General features: G+C 42.5%; 1 protein-coding gene across 4 annotated transcripts in view; it reads right to left on the bottom strand.

Moving 5' to 3' along the window:
* The window catches only part of BMPR1A (bone morphogenetic protein receptor type 1A), a 197659-nt gene that overhangs the window by 108140 nt on the left and 62382 nt on the right, over positions 1–27137 (bottom strand). For 3 of the 4 annotated variants that reach the window (XM_073353347.1, XM_073353344.1, XM_073353348.1), the window contains exon 3: positions 7986–8200. Coding sequence is in view for 3 of the 4 variants with exons in the window: in XM_073353344.1 (XP_073209445.1) it covers positions 7986–8052 (67 nt within the window). In the remaining variant the exon portion in view is untranslated. Of the gene's footprint in view, positions 1–7985; positions 8201–24223; positions 24426–24879; positions 24945–27137 lie in introns of those variants that run through there. The other variant, XM_073353346.1, reaches the window with a different exon arrangement.

The raw sequence follows: 27137 nt of genomic DNA on the forward strand, positions 1-27137 counted from the left end.
AGGTTCCTGCCTCTGCGGGAGCCGCGGCTGAGGCTTTGTGACAGCCTGAGACGCCTGCCTTCTGCGCTGTCAATACAGAGGGTAAAGATCTCGCAGGAGATCCTTTACCCTTGTTAAAGTCTCTCCTCGGAGACTGTTGGGCTTCAGCTCACTTGTTTAGATAAAGCAAAAACAAGTTTATTAACTACAAAGGACAGATTTTAAGTGATTGTAAGTAAAAGCAAACAGATCAAAGCAGATTACCTAGCAAATAAACAAAAATGCAAACTAAACTTAATAAACTAAATAGATTTAATATGAATATCAGATTCTCAACCTAAAAGATTATACAAGCAGGCTGCAGATTCTTAAGGGGCAAGCTGCACTTGGGGGTTCCAAGCTGCAAAGCCAGCTGTTTTATTCACAGGCTAAAAATCCCTTTAGCCTGGGTTCAGCACTTCCCCCAGTTCAGTCTTCGCTGCTCAGGTGTTTCCAGGAGTCTTCCTGGGTGGGGAGTGAAGAACACCAGATGATGTCACTCCCTGCCCTAGACAGCCTTAGCATATGGTGGGAACCTTTTGTTCCCAAAACTTGGTTCCCAGACTGGTCCATGGAAAAACACTGACATCCCAAGATGGGAGTCCAAAGACATGTGGTCTCATCACATGTTCCTGCAGAGTCACAGCAGCCATCACTTGGAGGCTTTCTGTAGCGCTCTCAGGAAGACTCCCCAGGTAGGAGACAAGCCTCCCCCCAAGGCCCTCTGTTTTTTTCCCAATGGCCCACTGCTCTGAACAGGCCCTTCCCCACCCACCATCCAGATTGAAAGCATCCTGTCCAGTGGGCACCACCCAGGTGCAACTATACCTGAAATACAGATACATAGTCAATATTCATAACCTCAGATACAAAGAAGATACACACATACAAATAGGACAATCACATTCAGCAAATCACAACCTCTCCAACGACACCCTGCATCACTTATCTTGCATAAAATACATCATAATTATATCTTAATCAGATCACAACAATATAACTGCGAAGAACTTGGGGTGCGTGTCACGCCTACCACTATTAAAAAAAACCCTGAAAAACCTATATTAACCTAACTATATAAAAGAGTAGCAAAGTCATAATGTGTGCAGAGAATCAGACAGGGGGAGCTGTCTCACCACCAAAGGAATTCAGAAGAAAGTGAGGGACAGCAGAGACCTCTCTGCCCTTGATGCCCTCAGGTCAGACGGCACAGGGGCATCCAGGGCACAGGCACCAGTCATCTACTTTGACTTTCTGCACATTGCAGGCCACAGAACCTCACCCTCCCACTCCTGTAATAGACCCCCTAACCTCTAGCTCAGTTACTGAAGTCCTCAAATCATGATTTGAAGACTTCAAGTTACAGAGAAGACCCATCACCTGGAGAACTACAAAATAATTTTCCCTTTACATCTAATTCCATTTCTGGAGGGCTCTTACTCATGAAGAATAAGCAGCTCAAGTGACATCTAAAAATAAAACTGAGCCATCCATATGACATCAAGTAGTGATTGATGTGTGTCTGGCAAGAAGCTGCTAACCTGTTTACATATATGCACTAAATAATAGCAGTCAAACTGTCTAGAGTCCTGTTAACTGCACAGCTGTTTGGCAAAGCTATAATCAATGCAGTGGTACTGGAGCAGTCTGTAGACTTAGGAAAGAACTCTACTCGGGTATGCCCTGTGTATGTTTGTGAACTCCTCTGCAACCTGCATTTTCCACTGAATGCATCCAATGAAGTGAGCTGTAGCTCACGAAAGCTTATGCTCAAATAAATCTGTTAGTCTCTAAGGTGCCACAAGTTCTCCTTTTCTTTTTTCATAAAACTACAATTTTCCAGGTTTTTGGTTTTGAATGAAAGCTCAAATTTTGAAGAAACTGATGGTATAGGTCTCCTCCTCTCAATAGAAGATTTCTCCTTGCCCATTAGTGGATGGACATATAGCACATCTTCTCTTACGTGTGCTCTGAAACGTAACAGAAACACTGATGTACATGCACAGTACTTAATTTCCAAAGGCTTACAGCTTGCGCAAATGAAAAGCAGTTCCCCTGCTTCAACAAGGCCATGAACTACCACTCAATAAGTATTTCTATGCTAAACTGCAACTTCCAGACTTCAGCCATCAAGGCTGTAGTAACAGAACACTATCCCCGATAATGTCACGGCTAACCTGGTGGCTGAACTTTGTGACTTTGTCCTTACCCATAACTATTTCACATTTGGGGACAATGTATACCTTCAGATCAGCGGCACTGCTATGGGTACCCGCATGGCCCCACAGTATGCCAACATTTTTATGGCTGATTTAGAACAACGCTTCCTCAGCTCTCGTCCCCTAAAGCCCCTACTCTACTTGCGCTATATTGATGACATCTTCATCATCTGGACCCATGGAAAAGAAGCCCTTGAGGAATTCCACCATGATTTCAACAATTTCCATCCCACCACCAACCTCAGCCTGGTCCAGTCCACACAAGAGATCCACTTCCTGGACACTACAGTGCTAATAAACAATGGCCACATAAACACCACCCTATACCGTAAACCTACTGACCGCTATTCCTACCTGCATGCCTCCAGCTTTCACCCTGACCACACCACACGATCCATCGTCTACAGCCAAGCTCTGCGATACAACCGCATTTGCTCCAACCCCTCAGACAGAGACAAACACCTACAAGATCTCTGTCAAGCTTTCTTACAACTACAATACCCACCTGCAGAAGTAAAGAAACAGATTGATAGAGCCAGAAGAGTTCCCAGAAGTTACCTACTACAGGACAGGCCTAACAAAGAAAATAACAGAACGCCACTAGCCGTCACCTTCAGCCCCCAACTAAAACCCCTCCAACGCATTATTAAGGATCTACAACCTATCCTGAAGGATGACCCAACACTCTCACAAGTCTTGGGAGACAGGCCAGTCCTTGCCTACAGACAGCCCCGCAACCTGAAGCAAATACTCACCAACAACCACATACCACACAACAGAACCACTAACCCAGGAACTTATCCTTGCAACAAAGCCCGTTGCCAATTGTGCCCACATATCTATTCAGGGGACACCATCACAGGGCCTAATAACATCAGCCACACTATCAGAGGCTCGTTCACCTGCACATCCACCAATGTGATCTATGCCATCATGTGCCAGCAATGCCCCTCTGCCATGTACATTGGTCAAACTGGACAGTCTCTACGTAAAAGAATAAATGGACACAAATCAGATGTCAAGAATTATAACATTCATAAACCAGTCGGAGAACACTTCAATCTCTCTGGTCACGCAATCACAGACATGAAGGTCGCTATCTTAAAACAAAAAAACTTCAAATCCAGACTCCAGCGAGAAACTGCTGAATTGGAATTCATTTGCAAATTGGATACTATTAATTTAGGCTTAAATAGAGACTGGGAGTGGCTAAGTCATTATGCAAGGTAGCCTGTTTCCTCTTGTTTTTTCCTACCCCCCCCCCCCCAGATGTTCTGGTTTAACTTGGATTTAAACCTGGAGAATGGTCAGTTTAGATGAGCTATTACCAGCAGGAGAGTGAGTTTGTGTGTGTATGGGGGTGGGGGGGATGTGAGAAAACCTTGATCTATGCAGGAAATAGCCCGACTTGATTATGTAAAGAGTTGTCACTTTGGATGGGCTAGCACCAACAGGAGAGTAAATTTGTGTGGGGGGGTGGAGGGTGAGAAAACCTGGATTTGTGCTGGAAATGGCCCACCTGTTGATCACTTTAGATAAGCTATTACCAGCAGGACAGTGGGGTGGGAGGAGGTATTGTTTCATGATTTCTGTGTGTATATAAAGTCTGCTGCAGTTTCCACGGTAAACATCTGATGAAGTGAGCTGTAGCTCACGAAAGCTCATGCTCAAATAAATTGGTTAGTCTCTAAGGTGCCACAAGTACTCCTTTTCTTTTTGCGAATACAGACTAACACGGCTGTTCCTCTGAAACCTGTCATTATGCAAGGCACTGCATTTAGCCGTATGGAGTGGAAATCTATCAACTGCATGAAGAAACTTGTACAGATACAGACAGACATCATCTTCCTTTCCAAATGCAAACAGATGGACATCGTACCAAAAGGACTGAAGGTCAAAAATCCATTACAATCTACATACCACACAGACTATGCTGACAGCTTGTGCCTCACGCTCTCAAAGAAACTGCGGAATCACCTGATCAAGATCCTCTACAGCAAACAGGGAAAGATTAAGAATGAGCTCTCAAAAATGGATACTCTCATAAAGAACCAACCTTCCACACAAACTTCCTCGTGGCTGGATTTTACTAAAACTAGACAAGCCATTTACAACGCACACTTTGCTTCTCTACAAAAGAAAAAAGACACTAAACTTTCTAAACTACTACATGCTACAAGGGGCCACAGCAATGGTTCCCTCACCCCACCTAGCAATATTGTTAACCTATCCAACTATACTCTCAGCCCAGCAGAAGCAGCTGTTCTATCTCGGGGCCTCTCCTTCTGCCCCTCCACCCCCACGAACATGATACAGTTCTGTGGTGACCTAGAATCCTATTTTCGACGTCTCCGTCTCAAGGAATATTTCCAAAATACCTCTGAACAACATACTAATCCACAGAGGTCTCCCTGCCAACACTACAGAAAGAGGGATTCTAGATGGACTCCTCCTGAAGGTCGAAACAGCAGACTGGACTTCTACATAGAGTGCTTCCGCCGACGTGCACGGGCTGAAATTGTGGAAAAGCAGCATCACTTGCCCCATAACCTCAGCCATGCGGAACGCAATGCCATCCACAGCCTCAGAAACAACTCTGACATCATAATCAAAAAGGCTGACAAAGGAGGTGCTGTTGTCATCATGAATAGGTCGGAATATGAACAAGAGGCTGCTCGGCAGCTCTCCAACACGAGTTTCTACAAGCCATTACCCTATGATCCCACTGAGAGTTACCAAAAGCAACTACAGCATTTGCTCAAGAAACTTCCTGAAAAAGCACAAGATCAAATCCGCACAGACACACCCCTGGAACCCCGACCTGGGATATTCTATCTACTACCCAAGATCCATAAACCTGGAAATCCTGGGCGCCCCATCATCTCAGGCATTGGCACCCTGACAGCAGGATTGTCTGGCTATGTAGACTCCCTCCTCAGGCCCTACGCTACCAGCACTCCCAGCTACCTTCGAGACACCACTGACTTCCTGAGGAAACTTCAATCCATCGGTGATCTTCCTGATAACACCATCCTGGCTACTATGGATGTAGAAGCCCTCTACACCAACATTCCACACAAAGATGGACTACAAGCCGTCAAGAACACTATCCCCGATAATGTCACGGCTAACCTGGTGGCTGAACTTTGTGACTTTGTCCTTACCCATAACTATTTCACATTTGGGGACAATGTATACCTTCAGATCAGCGGCACTGCTATGGGTACCCGCATGGCCCCACAGTATGCCAACATTTTTATGGCTGATTTAGAACAACGCTTCCTCAGCTCTCGTCCCCTAAAGCCCCTACTCTACTTGCGCTATATTGATGACATCTTCATCATCTGGACCCATGGAAAAGAAGCCCTTGAGGAATTCCACCATGATTTCAACAATTTCCATCCCACCACCAACCTCAGCCTGGTCCAGTCCACACAAGAGATCCACTTCCTGGACACTACAGTGCTAATAAACAATGGCCACATAAACACCACCCTATACCGTAAACCTACTGACCGCTATTCCTACCTGCATGCCTCCAGCTTTCACCCTGACCACACCACACGATCCATCGTCTACAGCCAAGCTCTGCGATACAACCGCATTTGCTCCAACCCCTCAGACAGAGACAAACACCTACAAGATCTCTGTCAAGCTTTCTTACAACTACAATACCCACCTGCAGAAGTAAAGAAACAGATTGATAGAGCCAGAAGAGTTCCCAGAAGTTACCTACTACAGGACAGGCCTAACAAAGAAAATAACAGAACGCCACTAGCCGTCACCTTCAGCCCCCAACTAAAACCCCTCCAACGCATTATTAAGGATCTACAACCTATCCTGAAGGATGACCCAACACTCTCACAAGTCTTGGGAGACAGGCCAGTCCTTGCCTACAGACAGCCCCGCAACCTGAAGCAAATACTCACCAACAACCACATACCACACAACAGAACCACTAACCCAGGAACTTATCCTTGCAACAAAGCCCGTTGCCAATTGTGCCCACATATCTATTCAGGGGACACCATCACAGGGCCTAATAACATCAGCCACACTATCAGAGGCTCGTTCACCTGCACATCCACCAATGTGATCTATGCCATCATGTGCCAGCAATGCCCCTCTGCCATGTACATTGGTCAAACTGGACAGTCTCTACGTAAAAGAATAAATGGACACAAATCAGATGTCAAGAATTATAACATTCATAAACCAGTCGGAGAACACTTCAATCTCTCTGGTCACGCAATCACAGACATGAAGGTCGCTATCTTAAAACAAAAAAACTTCAAATCCAGACTCCAGCGAGAAACTGCTGAATTGGAATTCATTTGCAAATTGGATACTATTAATTTAGGCTTAAATAGAGACTGGGAGTGGCTAAGTCATTATGCAAGGTAGCCTGTTTCCTCTTGTTTTTTCCTACCCCCCCCCCCCCCAGATGTTCTGGTTTAACTTGGATTTAAACCTGGAGAATGGTCAGTTTAGATGAGCTATTACCAGCAGGAGAGTGAGTTTGTGTGTGTATGGGGGTGGGGGGGATGTGAGAAAACCTTGATCTATGCAGGAAATAGCCCGACTTGATTATGTAAAGAGTTGTCACTTTGGATGGGCTAGCACCAACAGGAGAGTAAATTTGTGTGGGGGGGTGGAGGGTGAGAAAACCTGGATTTGTGCTGGAAATGGCCCACCTGTTGATCACTTTAGATAAGCTATTACCAGCAGGACAGTGGGGTGGGAGGAGGTATTGTTTCATGATTTCTGTGTGTATATAAAGTCTGCTGCAGTTTCCACGGTAAACATCTGATGAAGTGAGCTGTAGCTCACGAAAGCTCATGCTCAAATAAATTGGTTAGTCTCTAAGGTGCCACAAGTACTCCTTTTCTTTTTTTGAGACCACTCAAAGTAAGGGTTGTGAAGTGCTGCAAATAGAGTACAAGCAGCCCTCCTGGTTCCCAGTCGTTTACATATTCCCTTAGGCTAGGGAGCTTTTTCCACAAGGAAAGCAACAGGAAGATCCTATTTACCAAGGCTTCAGAGTAACAGCCGTGTTAGTCTGTATTCGCAAGCTGTAGCTCACGAAAGCTTATGCTCAAATAAATTGGTTAGTCTTTAAGGTGCCACAAGTACTCCTATTTACCAACACACCCTAGTTTCCCAAAACACTTAGAAGTGCTAATTTGGAGCTCTCAGGGTAAGTAGTGATGCGCATATGTAATTAACTTAGCAGAAAACTACTGCATATGTTCAGAACATGATTTTCACACTTTCATAATTTGTACCATGGATTGTCATCAGCAATTCTGCGTACTTCTTTGGACAGTTTGAGGCTGACTGATCACTTGTCCACAGTAACATCTATACATGCCCATGATATCAGATCCAAAAAGAAAATACAAGTTATTCACATTTGCGTAAGGAAATATAAATAAAGTCATCCCTTTTATGCAGACATGATATCAATCACAATTAGTGAGATTCACTCATGCACACTGAGAAAGAGAGATAGAAAAGACCTAACATTTAAATCAATTTAAACACTCATTACTAAATTTACTCCCTCACAATCTTCTAACACAAACGTGCAACTGATTAGCCACACAATCTTTACTCTCGTAAAAGAACAGTACTGTACATTCAGATATTTGAACAGGACCCATATCATAAAACCACTGGAATTTACAGCCACTCCAAATGAAAGATTATTAAAAAACAATGAGATTATTTAAATGAATATGAATTTACCTTGAATATGAAGACTGATGAACAGATAGGCTCCTAGTAATCTGACGTATAGTTTCAGTTGAGTCATTGTTCACTTTTAATCCTTCCCGTGCACTGTCACCCTTAGCAACTGGTCCTGCTGCTTGACAAATTTTAAACTTGGTTTGTTCAGTGAAGCCTAATGAGATTTGGTGGCTGACAGTAGTGATGATTTAATAAATATTCCAACTTGTCTCCTGAAAGAAAGTGAAATTAAGGTGTTAAGCAAATGTTTAAAATTCCTCCAAGCCTTCTGAAAGATGAAAAAAAAGGCAGAAAATGTTTTCAGTGGACACAATACAACTAGCCTACTGAGTACATTCATTAAGATGCATTAGCCCCAACATAAATGCTAGTTTTAATTATCATAAGATTTACTATTCAAGCTACATGACAAAATACTTGGGAATACAACATGTGGTTCAAATGCATATCAAGATTATTAGCCCACAACAGATGACTGTAATTCAGGCTCACATATTGGTATCATGCTGTTGAATACATTAGTGTGTAAATCGTGTTTTAAAATGGTTATATTGACACCTATTATAATTTATTCCTATTATACTACTAAACTGTGAGCAAGAACTTTTATCTATAATTTTCCAGGTCTCTACTGCAACAAAATCACAGTACATTCTGCCATCACACTTGAGAAAAAGCATAAAGAGCGGCCAACATGTCAATGAAAAATATAATTTCATGGCAAGGAAGTCAACTTAACCATTTATTTTTACTATGTCAAGTTAGGCGTACTGTACAAGACTACTTAAAAAGTTAATCTTAAAAATATATTTAGTGAGTTTAATTTTACATTCAGGCTCTAAGAAACATCTAATGTAGTATCTGTGCCCTCTTTTTGAAAAAGATGCTGCATTCCAGCATGCAACACCAGTGAAATCAATTATTAATATGCTCTCTAACCCCATCTTAGAACATTAGTATCTTCCTGGCTTCCCATGAGCAGTTTTGTGCGGACAGTAAGCCTCCACTGAAAAATCATGGCTGTTACATGGATGTGCACTTGGCTAAAAAGTTTTAAAAAATTATAATCTGTTCATTCATTGAAAAGAAATAGGCAAGACTGTCAAATTTAAAAGTCACCTTTTCAGGACCACAGTAGACAAGTATCATGGTTAAATTAAAATTCAGCAGTAGTAGTCACATTATTCCCTAATGAAGTTTTTATGGTGATTAGTTAAAGGAAGCATAATTAGGTCTCAAAGGACTAAAAAGCAACTCGGACACCTAAGCAGTTAACCAAGACAAAGGAGATTTTGTATTAAGATGAACAGAACACTGATTTTGCCTTTCTTTGGCCTCTTGTTTCAGTGGGCTTGAACTCTATGACCCCTGTCAGCCTGGCGCTATTCTTGAGTGCAAAAATTTCTATTTGTTCAAGGATGTGCTGCAATTACCGTTGGTGACCACTTCCACCATAAATAACTCGATCAGTCTGTTGGTAGGACTCAAGAAGTTTTCATTTTAATTAGTGCTTCAGAGGCATTTAACATGGAGGCAAATTAGTGGCAGAGCAGGGAGGTGTCTGTCACTTTCAATTTGTAGGGGTAGGGGGCATGCAGCCTTCGACCTGTGGCCTACTTTTCACACATCTGTGACTTCTTATGAAGTAACAAAGAGGCTTCATCACAAGAAACTGACAGAATTCCTGCAGAGGAAGAATATATTTGTGGCTAATGAGCCACAAAGCCATAAAACACTGGGGAAGTCCCTAACTGCAACATACCATGCAATGATATTTTTGCTATTATTAATAAGGCTTCACAGGACACACTTCCATATTTTAAAAGTAACAACAGAAATGTTGGTAAAAAGAAAAGGAGGACTTGTGGCACCTTAGAGACTAACAAATTTATTTGAGCATAAGCTTTCATGAGCTACAGCTCACTTCATCGGATGCATTCAGTGGAAAATACAGTGGGGAGATTTGTATACACAGAGAACATGAAACAATGGGTGTTACCATACACACTGTAATGAGAGTGATCAGGTAAGGTGAGCTATTACCAGCAGGAGAGCGGGGGTGGGGGGAACCTTTTGTAGTGATAATCAAGGTGGGCCATTTCCAGCAGTTGACAAGAACGTCTGAGGAACAGCGGGGGGTTGTGTGGTTGCTGGTGAGTATTTGCTTCAGGTTGGGGCGCTGTCTGTAAGCAAGGCTGGCCTGTCTCCCAAGATCTGTGAGAGTGATGGGTTGTCCTTCAGGATAGGTTGTAGATCCTTGATGATGCGTTGGAGAGGTACTCAATTTCCATCCCACCATCAACCTCAGCCTGGACCAGTCCACACAAGAGGTCCACTTCCTGGACACTACGGTGCTAATAAGAAATGGTCACATAAACACCACCCTATACCAGAAACCTACTGACCGCTATGCCTACCTACATGCCTCCAGCTTTCATCCAGACCACACCACATGATCTATTGTCTACAGCCAAGCTCTACAATACAACCGCATTTGCTCCAACCCCTCAGACACAGACAAACACCTACAAGATCTCTATCAAGTGTTCTTACAACTACAATACCCACCTGCTGAAGTGAAGAAACAGTTTGACAGAGCCAGAAGAGTACCCAGAAGTTACCTACTACGGGACAGGCCCAACGAAGAAAATAACAGAACGCCACTAGCCGTCACCTTCAGCCCCCAACTAAAACCTCTCCAATGCATCATCAAGGATCTACAACCTATCCTGAAGGACGACCCATCACTCTCACAGATCTTGGGAGACAGGCCAGTCCTTGCTTACAGACAGCCCCCCAACCTGAAGCAAATACTCACCAGCAACCACACACCACACAACAGAACCACTAACCCAGGAACCTATTCTTGCAACAAAACCCGTTGCCAACTGTGTCCACATATGTATTCAGGGGACACCATCATAGTGTGGCTGATGTGATTAGGCCCTATCAGAGGCTCGTTCACCTGCACATCTACCAAGGTGATATATGCCATCATGTGCCAGCAATGCCTCTCTGCCATGTACATTGACCAAACCGGACAGTCTCTACGTAAAAGAATAAATGGACACGATCAGATGTCAAGAATTATAACATTCAAAAACCAGTCGGAAAACACTTCAATCTCTTTGGTCACTCGATTACAGACCTAAAAGTGGCAATTCTTCAACAAAAAAACTTCAAAAACAGACTCCAATGAGAGACTGCTGAATTGGAATTAATTTGCAAACTGGATACAATTAACTTAGGCTTGAATAAAGACTGGGAGTGGATGGGTCATTACACAAAGTAAAACTATTTCCCCATGTTTATTCCCCACCTACACCCCACTGTTCCTCAGATGTTCTTGTCAACTGCTGGAAATGGCCCACCTTGATTATCACTACAAAAGGTCCCCACTCCCCCCTCTGCCCCATGGACTCTCCTGCTGGTAATAGCTCACCTTACCTGATCACTCTCGTTACAGTGGGTATGGTAACACCCATTGTTTCATGTTCTCTGTGTATACAAATCTCCCCACTGTATTTTCCACTGAATGCATCCGATGAAGTGAGCTGTAGCCCATGAAAGCTTATGCTCAAATAAATTTGTTAGTCTCTAAGGTGCCACAAGTCCTCCTTTTCTTTTGCGGATACAGACTAACATGGCTGCTACTCTGAGAAATGTTGGTGTATACTCTTTACATAATACACTATGCAAATATTCTGAAAAACTATAACACACTTTAATTACTATCTTTAGTGTAAGTTTTAAGCAATATAAAAACAAAAATATTCATTCTTTGAAATCATTTTAAAATTAAACATTGGTATGTCTGGGAATCCATAAAAAAGCAACTTTGTAATTATGAAACATCAATATAGCAGTATTAAATATGAATCTGGTCACTTTCTGTGTTGTTAAATTTTCAGGAGAAAGAAGGAAAAGTCTAGAAATTTCAACTCTTAATAAAATACTTAAATGAACGAGTCAGCTAAGTTTCTATTTAATGCAAAAGGGTAAAATGAGTCATGACTTCTTCTCAAGTTCTAGTAAGTAGGGTAACCTGGTACGTACTGTTTAATTATTTTTTGAAGTGTTATTTCTTTATGGAGGTTTGCAAGGTATAATACGCACAGTAGGGTCTTACTATCCTGCACTCTGCTATCCCAACGGTGCTGTAATTTGCACACACAAAAAATGTGGTCTCACTCCACTTCTCAGGAAAAATTTCACAGGAGATTGCTGAAGTCAAGTGTCATAAAAATTACCATAGTTTGTAAAAACATGCCACACCACATCTACTAGTATTCCACCTTAAATAAGTATCTTAAATAAACTACAATTGAGAAAACAGTCATTTTAGTGATCAATTGGTGTCAACGGAGCTTCATATGTCTCCTACCTAGTTCTCACTGCTGGAACGGACCCAACAGTGGTTTCACACCACATGGTCCGTGCTCCAGGAGCTGGGGGATGTTGACCAGTCAGCACTCCTCCCTTCCAACTTGTGACAGAGCCTCCCAGAGCGGAGGAGCAGCAGCTACAATGGTGCCCCTCTCAGAGTGTTCCCCTCCCTCACTTCTGGGCTTGTCTCTCTTTGCCATTAGCCTCATCAAGTTTCCCCACCCACTGAGGCAGGTGGGTGACACTTTGAGCAAGTTCACTTACTGCATAATTGGCACAAATCATTACTTCAAAATGGATCTCTAACATAGAATTAAAAGAGGCTTCAGTGTGCGGTTTCATCTAATATATGATTAATTTTATCCCTACACCAAAAACAGTTTATATATGCTAATAATTTAAAAATGTCATCCCCCATGCAAACAGGCAATAATCATCCACCTCTGTAAAAACTTCACTGTACGTTACTTTTGACTTATTTTCTCTCTGAATTTGCCCAGCATGGAAAATTATAACATTGGAAGTTCAGTACCAGTTTCTAATTTTGGGGTGCTGTTTTCATGGAAGTGAGATATTATCCTTATGAAATTTTAAAAACCATTCTTAACCTCCTTTCCCAAAATATTTATATATTTTTGTTCTTACTATAGCACTAAAAACAATACTTTATAGCTGGATCATTCCTATCTTAATTTTTTTTAAATAAATCTGTATGCAACAAAATATTTAAAAGCAAGCTCTGTAATTATTCCATAACTGCTGAAACTATTCTGATTTGTTGCAAGCACGTTGCCACTTAAAAGATTTATCTCAAAAGTGACATGTTAATAAAATTCAAGGGGTATGTGAGATCTATTTTTGTTTGTCTCTGATATATACACAAGATCTTAAATTTGTTACCACTTAATTCCAATTTTTTTTAAATGTTAATGTTAAATCTTGTCTTCCTGAGGTCAAGATAGGTCACAGATGAGTCTTGAGAGTTTCCTTATCCCTCATTTGAGCTTGTCTTCCTAAGTGTACATCATGTCTTTGATTTAAAATAGGTGTCAAGACTACCTGTTCTCCATTTGTCTACAGAGTATTTTTCCAGATTAGGAAAATAGGGTATGCTTGAGAAAGTGTTCATGTAACCTTAAACACAACCTTGCATCTAGTGTAGACACAGTTCAATACCTTTAAAAATACGTGAGTTGGCCATGTTTGATCCCTACAAAAAGCCCCAGAAAAATTAGGTAGACATAACCTGAATATTTCATGTTCTCTATTTAAAAAAACAACAACAAAATTTTACATCTAAAGGCAAAGATGCCAACCTTGCAGTAAGACTTTCAGGCATGTTAATGGAAAAAAAAAATAAGGGAGGAATTATGGAGGTTTCCTGAGCCTCTCTCTGCTAACCTCCACTCCCCCCAGAGAAACCGAGACCTCTCCCCCGCTGTCCCCTCCCCTACCTCTTTATAGCCAACTGGCAAATCCTGGGATCCCTGGACCCCTCCCTCCCTCAATGTGCCCCTGACTCGCAAATAGGGAAAAGAGGTGAGTCAGACCTCGGAAATCTGCCCTCCTATGCTGCCTCGGGCCTGGACCTTCTTCCTAGGATGATCCTCTGCCTCTTCTCCCTCCTCTGTCACATTCACTCTCTCCTCCTCCTGCCCCTTCTCCCCACACAGCTTCTCCTCCCCTTCAGACTGTGCACTGGGGGGTTGATGGAAGGCAAGCCACAGCCATGGTCAGCAGGGTTTTGGGCACTGGATTCACTGCCCAAGCCACAAGCTGTATATTAAGCTCTAACTGCACTGTGTGGACTCTTGATGCACTCTAAGTGCCTAGAGTACGTTACCACAGTCCAGCAGGGTCTATGTGGCACAGTTAGAGTGCAGCATACAGCCTGTGGCATGGTCAGTGAATCCAGTAGTGCCACAACCCATTCAAAATCACCGTGGCTTGCCTTCTTTTAGACTTTCACTGCACAGTCCGTGCATGTGCCACAGGAGAGATGGAGAAGAATATTGTCCCATGGCCGTGTATTATTTTCTGTGTTCATCAGACCCCACTGGTGGGGAGTGATACACACGTGCACATACACACTTTTTAATATATGTATAGAATGTGTGTTTAGAAGATTTAAGCCTGAATTAGTCATTTCATAATTGCACATAAAAATTGTAAAGTAAATGAGGGAGGGAGACATCACTGAAAATGGTGCCAAAAACAACATAATCCAGTTTTTTCTTCTCTTTTATAGGTCCCTGATAAAGTGCACTGCCTCAGTCAATATTAATTAATCAATATATGGTTAGTCCAAGATGGAATTTCTCCAGAAAATATCTGATTTTGATAATGACATACAACCCAACAACTGATTTTCTATCTTCTAATCTGTTACGACACGAAATGGATTCATGAATGTTGGTCTGGCCACAACTTATGATTTTTAAAAAAATCTTAAACTCAACAAACCAAGAAGTTCACCATTACACAAAGTTTTCAAGAATTCTTTGTTTTTCCTCCAGCAAATAACCCAGGTGACAGCCATTATAGACTTAATTTGACTAACCGGGAGGAATTAGTTGCAAACCAAAAGGTGGAAGGCAACTTGAGTTTTAAGGAAAGGAAGGAATGAGAGCAACAGAACAAGAACAACAGATTTCAAAGAAGCAGATGAACTTGGTAAGTAAGATTCCATGGGAAGAAAATCTAAGGGAAAAGCGTTCAAGAGTGTTGGTAGTGTCTCAAAGAGACAATATCGAAGGCACAACAACAAACTTGCCAATCCTAAGGAAAGATAGGATGTATGAAAATCAATAAGGCTGCACGAGGAGCATTTTGATGACCTAAAAACCCAGAAGAAACTGTACAAGAAGTGGAAACATGGACAAATTGCTAAAGGTGAGCACAAGCAAATAGGGACAAAATCAGAAAAGCTAAGGCACAAAACTAGTTACACCTTGCAAGGACGTAAAAGGCAATAAGGATAGGTTCTGTAAAAACATTAGAAGCAAGAGAAAGACAAAGCAAAGTGTAGCTTCATCACTTAGTGGGTAAGGAGACCTAATAAAGGACAAGAAGGCTGAGGTACTGAATGCCTATTTTGCTTCAGTCTTCGCCCCAAAGGTTAACTATGACCAGACATTTAACACCATTAATATTAAAAACCACGGGGAAGGAAGACAAGCTAAATGGGGAAAGAACAAGTTAAAGAATATTTAGGTACGTTACATATACTCAAGTTACCAGGGCCTGACAAAATTCACCCTAGAGTACTTAAGGAATGAGCTGAAGCTATCTCAGAACCATCAGTGATTATCTTTGAGAACTCATGACGGAAGGGTGAAGGGCAAGCATAGTATTTCTATTTTAAAACAGGGAAAAGGAGGACCCAAGAAATTATAGATCAGTCAGCCTAACTCTGACTCCTGGAAAGATACTGGAATATATTATTAAACAATCAATTTGTAAGCACCTAGAGAATTGATAGCATTATCATGAAAAGCAAACACGGATTTGTCAAGAACAAATCATGCCAAATCAACCTAATTTCCATCTTTGACTGGGTTACAAGCCTACTGGACGGGAGGAAGCAGCAGATGTGATATACTTTGATTTTATTATGGCTTTAGACAGTCCCACAAGACATTCTCATAAGCTAACTACAGAAATGTGGTTTAGATTAAATTACTACAAGACGAGTGCAAATCTGGCTGAAAAAACGTATTCAGAGTATAGTTATCAACTGTTAGCTATCCAGCTGAAAGGATGGGGTCTGTCCTGGATCCAGTACTATTCAATATTTTTATTAATGAATTGGATAATGGCATATCTGAAGAGTATGCTTATAAAATTTGTGGTTAACACCAAGCTGGGAGGGACTGCAATTCAAAGGACCTTGACAAATTGGAGAATTTTTCTGAAGTCAACAAAATGAAATTCAATCCAGTGCAAAGTACTCCATGTAGGAAGGAAAAAAATCAAACGCACAGCTACAAAATGGGGAATGACTGTCTAGGCACTAGTACTGCAGAAAAGAATCTGGGGGTTATAGTGCATCATAGATTGAACATGAGCCAAGCGTCATGAAGTTGTGAAAAAGGCTAATATCTTTCTGGGTGTGATATGCAAGAAATGGGAAGTAACTGTCCTGTTCTACTCAATACTAGTAAGGCCTCAGGTAGAGTACTGTCTCTCTTGGAAAAATGTGGACAAACAAGAAAAGACACACCGTAGTAAAACAGTGACGCTAACTTCACTTAAGTGCTGTCAAATGTACGAAATAACAGTAACAGATAAAAATATTCAGGCAAGAGAGATTTTTAAGTGGATTGTCACTTTATAGCAGTGGCTCTCAACCGTTCCAGACTACTGTACCCATTTCAGGAGTCTGATTTGTCTTGTGTACCCCCAAGCTACACCTCACTAAAAACTACTTGCTTACAAAATCAGACATAAAAATACGGAAGTGTCACAGGATACTATTACTGAAAAATTGCTTACTTTCTCATTTTTACCATACAATTATAAAATCAATCTACTGGAATATAAATATTGTACCTACATTTCAGTGTATAGTATACAGAGCTGTATAAACAAGGCATTGTATGTATGAAATTTTAGTTTGTACTGACTTTGCTAGTGCTTTTTATGTAGCCTGTTGTAAAACTAGGCAAATATCTAGATGAGTTGATGTACCCTCTGGAAGACCTCTGCGTACCTACAGGGGTACATGGCTGAGACCCACTGCTTTCTGGTATCAGTAAATGAACCTCAATAAATCATCACTATAATTTAAAAATCTGAAGAAACTAAAATCTATGGGCCAGATTCTCACCTGGTGTAAACAAACTTTGGTCCAATGAAGTCAATGGGAACTATGCCAATTTATACCTGCTCAGAATGAATCTCCGTTTGTTAACATGACCTAATCCGAATAATTCGGATTAGAACTGGTTTTGCTACTTCAATTTAATACTCTTAATATTAGTATAGGTTTAGGTTTTTAAGAGCCAAGACAGACGTATTAATACTTTGTCAATGCAAACTCCTATAACATTTAAAATGATAGATTCAATGTGTATCTGTTTACATATTGCATTTGCAGTGTGTTGTAGCAGTGTTGGTCTCAGGATATTAAAGAAACAAGATGGATGAGGTAATGTCTTTTATTGAACCAACTTCCGTTGGTGGAAGAGAGAAGCTTCTTCAGATCTCTGTGTAGCTTGTCTCTTTCACAGGCAGAAGTTGGTCCAATAAAATATATTACCTCACCCACCTTGTCTCTCTTCATATTATACTGTCAGCCACAAGACAGGAAATGAAATGCTGAAGTCTTATTTGTGGGATGTTTATAAACACTGGTAGCTCACTTTTAAGAGTCACGGACAACACACATTCACTTCCAGGTACTGCAGTAGCATTTCTGCTCATACAGAAGAATAAGCGTCTGACAATTCTGATTCCTGAAACAGCAGAGTTTATAATCAATGGAAAAGTCTGAAGATTTCTTATTTTTAAATAACTGGAGGGAGGTACCCAACGGTATGTTGCATATTTTAACAGCAATTAATGAATGGGATTTTGTTCCACCCAAGAAAGCATTTCACAAATGAAGAGGTTATGTTTCCCCCCACTTACAACAGTTTCTTAAAAAATAATTTAATTACGACAGATCTGATTGTTTCATATCTAAAGTTACTACTAATGAAGAAATTACAGCGTAGCTGCTTTATACTGTGTCCTGCACAATTCTGTTAGTTGGGAACGCCACTCTCTTCATTCCGGCATGCCCATATGACTATTATTCAGGGATTCCAATTAAATAATTGCTATAGAATTTCTGCCAAAATATTACAGTACTGAAATTCAGCAAAATGTTTTCCCAGTGCCATGAGATATTTATGCATATCCTATTGTGCTACAGACATCACACATTTTCTAATTTGAGTAATAACCCTCATTTACTATACAACTTTTATTCATCTTGACCCATGATTTTCCTTCTTTTAACTCTATTATTGGCTGCCATTAAGGGCAGTATCTCTCACTAGCTGGGATAATAGGTGAGCTGACATCCATGCTCCTTGCTAGCATAACTGACAATAATTCGTCCTAGCATAAACTAGTAAGGAATACTATGACCAGCCAGTACATAAACTATCATCTCTACAACATGCTTAACAACCAGTTTTTTTGCTGGTTTCCTAATGTCAAATGACTCAGTAGATGTGAATGTGAACAAAATACAGGCATATCTCCAAATGTAACAGAAATCCAAACGGAAAATGCAATTAAAATTGTGCAAACTAAACCAGAACAAATATTAGTTAATGTAACAGAATGCCATTCACCCGCTTTTATTAAGCTTGCATTCATAGACAATAAAAAAAGAAAATGAGAAACTATTTAAATATAAATAAATTTCATTCAGATGCCATTGCTGTTTTGGTAAATGTGCATCATCATAATTTGGCCACATCACATTGTCTCCTAGATTTTTCACACAGTTTTGATCTGAGCAACAGGCATACCAACATACACTGAGAAAGAGAACTAAAGCCTTGACCCTGCACAGGCTTACATACCTTTATATACATAAGTAGTCCCACTGAAGTCAGGACAGGGAACTTAAAAACTATACATTTTATTTTAGCAAGAATACAGAAGATATTCAAATTAATGAAGTGAACACAGCGTTGCTTTCAGCTTCATACAGCACACCTAGTGAGTGCTTTAGCTTGCTTAAAGCATTTGATCACAGAAAGAAAAAAGGTTTTGTACAACAGTCACTGCAAAAATTAAAAATTACATGGTCAGAGTTTCCTGTATTTAGATGAACTGATATCAGTCTATTACTGTTACAGCAATAAAACAGTCTCGAAACACAACCAACCATACAACAAAACATTCAGATAAGTATTTTTGCTTTCAAAGTAGACAGTATTACATAAATCCAATATTTCAAGAGGAGCATTTCATAAAAATGACAAAAGATCATCTCTTAAATGAATACTCTGTTTGACTGTCATTTGTCCATGTATGTCACTTCATGATGAATACAGGAAAACAAAATACATCTCTTTACATGTTGAGCTTGATTAAGAAAACAAATATGGATAGTCTTAAATTTTTTTCAAAAGTCATGTAGCTAAATCAAAACTGGCATTTCAGCTGCAAACAATTTTTTTTATATTAATATTTTGCCCACATGAGGGTAGTATAAGTTAACTTGTGACTAAGAAGGGCCAATTGTGTTAAAATCTACATAATTTCTAGAGGATGTGCCTTTTAAAATAACTATAGTTACTATTTAAAAAAAAACAAATTTCAAGTTTGGCGTGAATGAAGAAAAAAATATTTAACAGCAGCAAAACACAGCCAAATCAATGGTTTTAATATAAATGCTGGAAAATAAGACTACAGTCACTCTTTATCCCTCTCATCTCAGCCCCAATCTTAATTCTTGTTTTCTATGTAGTAAGGTTTTTCTTCTCTTCTGGCCAGCTGCCAGTTCTATAAAATAACTTGGAGTAAAGCTCTCCCCTTTCCTTGGGCCCTTCCCCCTAAGCAGCCCCAGGCGCCCTGTCTGACATGCTTTTCAAGGCGTGCTAGACTACATCGCAGACTTTCTGGCTCCACTTCCATTGTTTGCATGGCTGCTCTGCTCCTTATCCAGAGCCTGGATTAGCATAAGAATACTGCCTTCCCCCTCCAAGAGCAATCTCCCCCTCCAGAACACCTTACACCCCCTAAAAGAAAACAAAAGAAGGATTTTATTTTCACAATTCCCCTCCCCCGCACATACACAGACTTAAATAACCTTTTCCTATTCAAGGTTGTTAAAAATTAAAATCTTAACAATTAACTAAATCTGACCATGCTCAAAAATACTTGTTTGCATATATTGGTAATTGCCAAAAAGGTTAAGAGAGTCAACTTGATATTATTGTTACAGAACCTCATTCTCCATGCTCACCTACCTGGCACGATTTTATTTAGTGTTGTGTTATAGAAATATACTTTCAAACCAGAGGGCATTGCACACTCAATCCAGGAACAGAACTGATGTCTAGAGGCAGATTGGTGGGGGGAGATACCCTATAGAGCAGGGTTGGGCAAACTTTTTGGCCTGAGGGCCACATTGGGATTGCAAAACTGTATGGAGGGCCGGGTAGGAAAGGCTGTGCCTCCCCAAACAGCCTGGCCCGTAACCCCTATCACCCCGTCCCACTTTGTGCCCCCTGACTGCCCCCCTCAAAACCCCCGACTCCAACCCCCCTCCCCCGCTCCTTGTCCCCTGACCGTCCCCTCCCAGCACTCCCCGCCCTTAACCGCCCCCCAGGACCCCACCCTGTAACCAACCACCCTGCTCCCAGTCCCCCGCCCCCTAACCACACCCCTGCCTCGACAAGCCCCCCGAGACCCCTCGCCAATCCAACCCCTCCTGTTCCCCATCCCTTGACCGTCCCCCTGAACCTCCTCCCCATTCAACCGCCCCCTGCTCCCTGTCCCCTGACTGCCCCCAGGACCCCCAGCCCCTTATCCAACCCCCCAGCCTTGGCCCCCTTATCATACCGCTCAGAGCAGCATGTCTGGCAGCCGCGTCGCCTGGCCGGAGCTAGACACGCTGCCGCTCTGCTCGGCAGGAGTGGCAGGCCAGAGCCCTGCCCACACAGCGGCACCACTCCAGGGGAGAGGGGACAGAAGGGGAGGGCCCGGGGGCCAGCCTCCCAGGTCGGGAGCTCAATGGCCAGGCAGGACGATCCCGCGGGCCGGATGTGGCCTGCAGGCCGTAGTTTGCCTACCTCTCCTACAGAGTCCTAATCCATTTGCCCTCTGCAAAAAAAAAACAAAAAAACCTAAGAACTCTCAAATACTTTGAGCAACATAAATTTTAAACATAGTAAACAGCCCAAGAGTTATTTTGTCTAAAAAAAAAAAAAAAAAAAAAAAAAAGCTGGCAAACACCTGTGCCAACAGGTTCAATGTGGGAGTCTCTTTCCTGCTTATTTATTTGCTCTTCCTCCAGTGTTCAACGAATGATGCCAAGGGCCCTTTTCCAAATTCTAGCAATAATATTAACACAGGGCCTACCATTAAGAAGGGCATGGCAAGGTTACTTCATAAATAAGGCTGTGATTTAGTCACGGAATCTGTGACTTCCAAAGACCTCCAGCCAGTGCGGGTGGCAGAGGGGAGCCCCGCCGCTTTTGGCCACCACGGGCTGCAGGGGCCGCGGTAGGCATGGAGAACCCTGCAGCTCCGAACCCACACAGGCGTCAGGCAGGACCTGGCATCAGCGCGAATCCCCGCTGCTCCCAGTCACCGCAGTCCGCAGGGGGGGTCCACTGCTCCCCACTCCTGCGGTCAGCAGGGGGAGACCACCATCCCTGGCTCTCATCCACCACAGGTGGTAAGGGGACCCCTGGAGCTCCCAGCTGCCACAGGCAGCAAGGAAGACCCCCGCAGATTTGAGCTGCCAGCGGAGGGGGACCTTGGAGCTCCCAGCCCACCCCTCCGCAGCTGCTGAGGCTACTGATTTTGTCATGGGTACTTTTAGTAAAAAGTCAAGGACAGGTCACAGGCTTCTGTGAATTTTTCATTATTGCCCGTGACCTGTCCCTGACTTACACTAAAAATATCCGTGACAAAAACAGCCTTATTCATAAAGAGCAACAGGCAAGTAACTTGTTATTGACAGTTTAAAACAATCAGAATAAACATAGATACTGTTCATCATTGCTGAACCTAGTGTGATTTGGTTCAAGTTAATTTTTCAAACCCAACATTTTGTAAACAAGATGGTCTCATCCCTGTGATCTATGCCTAGTAAAATTAACAATCATTTAATTTGGTGTTATTCAGCACGTCCCACTTTCAATGGTGCAGACAGAAATCTGATTACTTTTCTGCATATGCGTCAAGCAAATGCTATTCGCAGAAGTAAAACCAAAATCTTAGGTTTCAGAGTAACAGCCGTGTTAGTCTGTATTCGCAAAAAGAAAAGGAGTACTTGTGGCACCTTAGAGACTAACCAATTTATTTGAGCATAAGCTTTCGTGAGCTACAGCTCACTTCATCGTATGCATCCGATGAAGTGAGCTGTAGCTCACGAAAGCTTATGCTCAAATAAATTGGTTAGTCTCTAAGGTGCCACAAGTACTCCTTTTCTTTTTGCAAAATCTTAGGTTGATTCATCTGATCACAGTGCGAAATTCTGCCAAGTTGGGAGAGGAGCAGTGTAGTGGTCTCTTGATCTCAAGTGGGGAGGGAGGCAACTCCGCCTCACTGCATCAGGCAATAGTGTTTGGTCTCAGGCCCTTCTGGCTGGGGCCGACCAAGAAGCAGTCCATAGCTCACAGCCTCTTGGCTGGAGCAAACAACAGTCAACAGTTGAGAGTTTTGGCCCCAGGGTGAAGCAGAGCAGTAACCAGTCTTTAGCTTAGAGTCTCCTGGCTAAGGCAGACAGCAATCAACAATCTAAAGCCCACAGCCTCCTGGCTGGGGCAACAAACAATCAAGCCACAGGCCTTCAGGCCTGGGATGAGTGTGTTGCCAATCCCCAGATAGGGGGAGTGGCAAAGACAGTAGGGGAACCTGGGAACACCCTCATACACTGGGTCTCAGCGCAGGACCATGTTAGTGGCAGGCAGTACCGCCACTGGGTTGGCAGGGAAACCAAAATCCGCTGCCTTGCTTCCCAGCACCACAATCTGCCCAATGTCTGGTTCTCCTGGGCTACTTTCTACCCCACTTAGTTAGCATTGCTCCGTTGAGATGGGGTTCTGTTTTGCCACCTCGCAGCAGCTACTTCAGCCACTCTTCAGGGTCCTCAGTCTCTTTGCTCAGTAGGGCACTGGTCTGCACGGCTGCTGGTCCAGGGTCCCACAAAAGGTTCAGCTCCCTAGAAGAGATGTCCACTTCCTTCTCTATTGTGGCCTCAACTGAGCTACAGGACCCTCCCTTTATACTTCCTGCCCTGCCCTGGCACTTCCCCCGAGAAGAGTGGGCTGGGTTTGGTCCCTCCCAAGTCCAGAGGGAGGCGACTCTGCCTCACTATAAGCAGGCACTATCAGAATTAGAGGCCTAAGCTTGATCTGTTGCTCCCCAGGCCAGCATAAACTGAGAGTCCTGTGGAAACACCATGCTCGGCCTCCAGGGAAGGAACTAACTTACAGTCCCTCTTAAGTGACTTTTTATGACCTGCTGACAAAACAGAATTGGATGGTCTCTGGACTGAGTTGCCTCCAATATTTCTTGGCTAGAAGCACTGATAGCCCAAAGTAGCCTTTGAGAGCAAACAGGAAGAATAAAGGAAAAACTAGGAGCTCCCCTCTTAGTCAACAAAAGCTACAAAGAAAAAAGTTATATCTGAACACGAAGTGTTAATGAAATAATTACAGGTAAAATATTTTTTCCATAAACTCAATAGGTGTTTAAATCAACAAGTTATCTTTATACAAGCAGAAGTTTAATGAATGAAATTTTAACTACAATTAAACTGATTTTCCCAGAAATACTAATAACTCCCCTGGCCTGAAAAAAAAAAATCATACATTTTCATCATGTGTATTTGGATACTGTTGGTACCTTATGTACAGCCTCACAACTATTCTTTTGTACTCTTTGGTACATACAAGTAGGTTTATTAGGCTTCAATAAGCACAGGCAGAATGAAGAGGCAAGCAAGGATGCAAAATAAAATTCCAGCTGCCACCAAAAATATCTTATAATTAGATGGGACCGCTGTCTGTTATGTAACTTGTAAACTATTTTGATATTCTCAATATCAAAAATTGATAACCATCACTACTACAGCACATGATAAGCTAAAGTGTACAAAAACTGTTACCTACCTTTTTGTAACTATTGGTCTTAGAGATGTGTTGCTCATGTCCATTCCATTCTAGGTGTGCGCGTGCCTACGTGCACAGTTGTCAGAGATTTTTGCCTTAGCATCCTGATTTATGTGCACTGGCATGGTCACATCACCAAGACTATCACCCAAGCCACAGGAGGATGGAGTATTTCACTTATTGTCCTTCAGTTCTCTGTAGCCTGTGACAGTTGATAGTCCAATATTACATGACAGTCTTTTTCCTGCTGTTCTGTCTTCACACACTTACCCTTCAATGACCTCACCTGCTCTCTCTCTGTCATTTCTACGTCAATAATTCAGATGCAACTCTCTACTAACAACATCTCCCCATCCTCCATCAGGGCTTAAAAGACTTCTTGCCTTGGCTCTCCTCTCACTGACATCCCACAACTACCTTGAACTAAACATAGCAAAAAATGAATTTATCCTGCTTCTAAACCTCTTCACCATTAGCAACTCCTTTATATCCTCAATCACTCAAGATTGCATCCTTGTGATTATCCGACTCCTTCCTTTCCTCTCTTCATATTAAGGCTCTCAACAGTCTAAAATCATGCTGCTTCCTGTCCATCCCCACTATCAAAACCCTGGTTGTTCGCTCCATGATTCTCTTACAGTAATTCGTGCAACTACCTCCTCTCAGGTGGACCAAACTCTCAATTCTCCCTTCTTCATATCCAACTTTCAGCAGCTAAAAGTCTTCTTGTTTCAAGAAGCAGCCTTGTATACCTCCAAGATGGAAAAAAGATTTAAAAGCATATTGTTGAATTTGCACTGGAATTAGTAAAGAACTAATTATACACCCACAAAATCATAAATACATATTCATAGCGTAATTTAGACACCTTTGTGCTGAGGGACTGACCCACAGATTTATCCCAATAAAACAAAACAATTAGAAGATTTACTAATTTGTTTAGTCATATTCACGTAGCAATTAAGGGCTTTTTAAATCTCTACTACTGTGTAAGAAATGTCAGTCTGGATTCCCTGAGAGTGAGACAGGTGGAGGGAAGAACACAGATTTAGAATATGTCTACACTACAGCTTATGTCAGCATAAATTACGTCGCTCAGGGGGGTGAATAAACCACCCCTGAGAGACATAAGTTACACCGACATAAGCGCTGGTGTGGACAGCACTATGTCAGCAGGAAAACTTCTCCTGCCAACAAAGCTACTACTGCTCATGGGGCTGGAGTAGTTAAGCTGATGGAAGAGCTCTCTCCTGTCAGGTTAAAGCAGCTAAATTAGAAAGCATTGGTGCAGCTGTGCTGCTGTAAGCTCTCTAGTGTAGCCGAAGCCTCAGTATACCAGACACTGCCTTAGTCGGGAATTTTGTGAAAGGACATGGGATCATTTATTTCCATGGAACACTTTTTATGTGGAATCAACCATTAGGGAGTTTAGATTTCACTCTCTGTGCTGAGGATAAAACTATGAGGAATGTAGTATTTCATGGCAGATGATAAAATCAGTAAGTTAAGATGATCCCACACATGAGCAACTATATGAAGTATATGGTACCTGTGATGGGGTGTACCAACCCCGCAGCTGGCCAATGGGGACATACCAATCACTGTGGGCCTAACAGGCCATGCCCCCTCACCACTGCTGTGCATGCTCTAGGTGAAATGGACAGATAAAAGGAGGAATCCTAGCTCAGTCTGGGCTGCCTAAGAAAGAGGAAGGATGTGTGTTGCAAGCTCCTGTAGAACACCAGAGACCCTCCAAGTGATGGGAACTGTGGTCCCAGACTACGCTGTGGACGACCAGGCGACTGCAGAGGTTGACGGGGACACTGAGCCGCTGCCAGCTGGAGAGAGGCCTGAGATGCAACTTGTGGTAGGAAGTGACCCAGAGAATGTAGTAGAAGCCAATGCTTAAACCCTTAACAGGGAATTTCCTGGCTTCATAGGGACCTGGGTTGGAACCTAGTGGAAGAGAATTTCCCCTATCCCACCCCACTTGCTACTAGCCGTGGCTACTGTTTGTTTGCCTGCCCTACCCAGGAGGCTCAGGGGCCATAGGCTCTTTGTTATGCCCTGCCTACGCAGTTAGGACGCCCAAATACTGTTGCTTGCCCCAGCAAGGAGACTCAGATGCCACAGACTGCCTGTTTGCCCTGAACTGCCCAGGGACTACCAATTGTTTGTCCTGACCTGCCGAGAGGGTCAGGACCCCAACTGCTGTTGCTTGCCCCATAGACTGCTTGTTTACTCTGCCCCACCCAGGTTCTACAGACTGACTGACTGTTCTGCCAGGCCCAGAGGGTCAGAAACCCCAGTTGTTACTGTCTGCCCCAGCCAGGAGGCTTGGAGGCTACAGACTGCTTGTTCTAACCCGCCCAGGGGCTGTGAATTGATAATTTGCTCAACCCTGCCAGGGGTCGTTAGGCCATTTTATTTTAACAATTTGATCCCACAGGGAGTCCAGATGACAGTGTGATAGGGTGTACCAACCCCACATCGGGCCAATGGGGGCAGCCCTGTTCGACAAACAGGGCCCCCTGTCACAGCACCCTTCAAACACCTTTGGGCTGTACGTTGTGGAGAAACCAAAGATCGCTGTGTCTTGGTGTAGATAGTACTCCCCGTGGGCTCTGAGCTGGATGCTGAATCTCCCAATGGAAGGTCTGGGGAACCAAAACTAGTAGAATAGTCCTCAGTAGAGCACCAAAGAAGAAAAAATTAACAGCTTCATGGTAGTGATTGTTTGAATGTCACCAGCAACTAATCATACACCAACTCCAGTACAAAAGCCTCCACATACCAAGGCACTGCTCATGTTTGACTTGATTAATACTGTGTCTTTCTGCCTTTGTCAGCACAAATTGAGATTTAGGAAATCTTTCAGTATAACATCACTGTGACAGTCTGTACTTCTACATTC

Source organism: Lepidochelys kempii, chromosome 7 (assembly GCF_965140265.1).
Source record: "Lepidochelys kempii isolate rLepKem1 chromosome 7, rLepKem1.hap2, whole genome shotgun sequence".
Classification (NCBI taxonomy): domain Eukaryota; kingdom Metazoa; phylum Chordata; order Testudines; family Cheloniidae; genus Lepidochelys; species Lepidochelys kempii.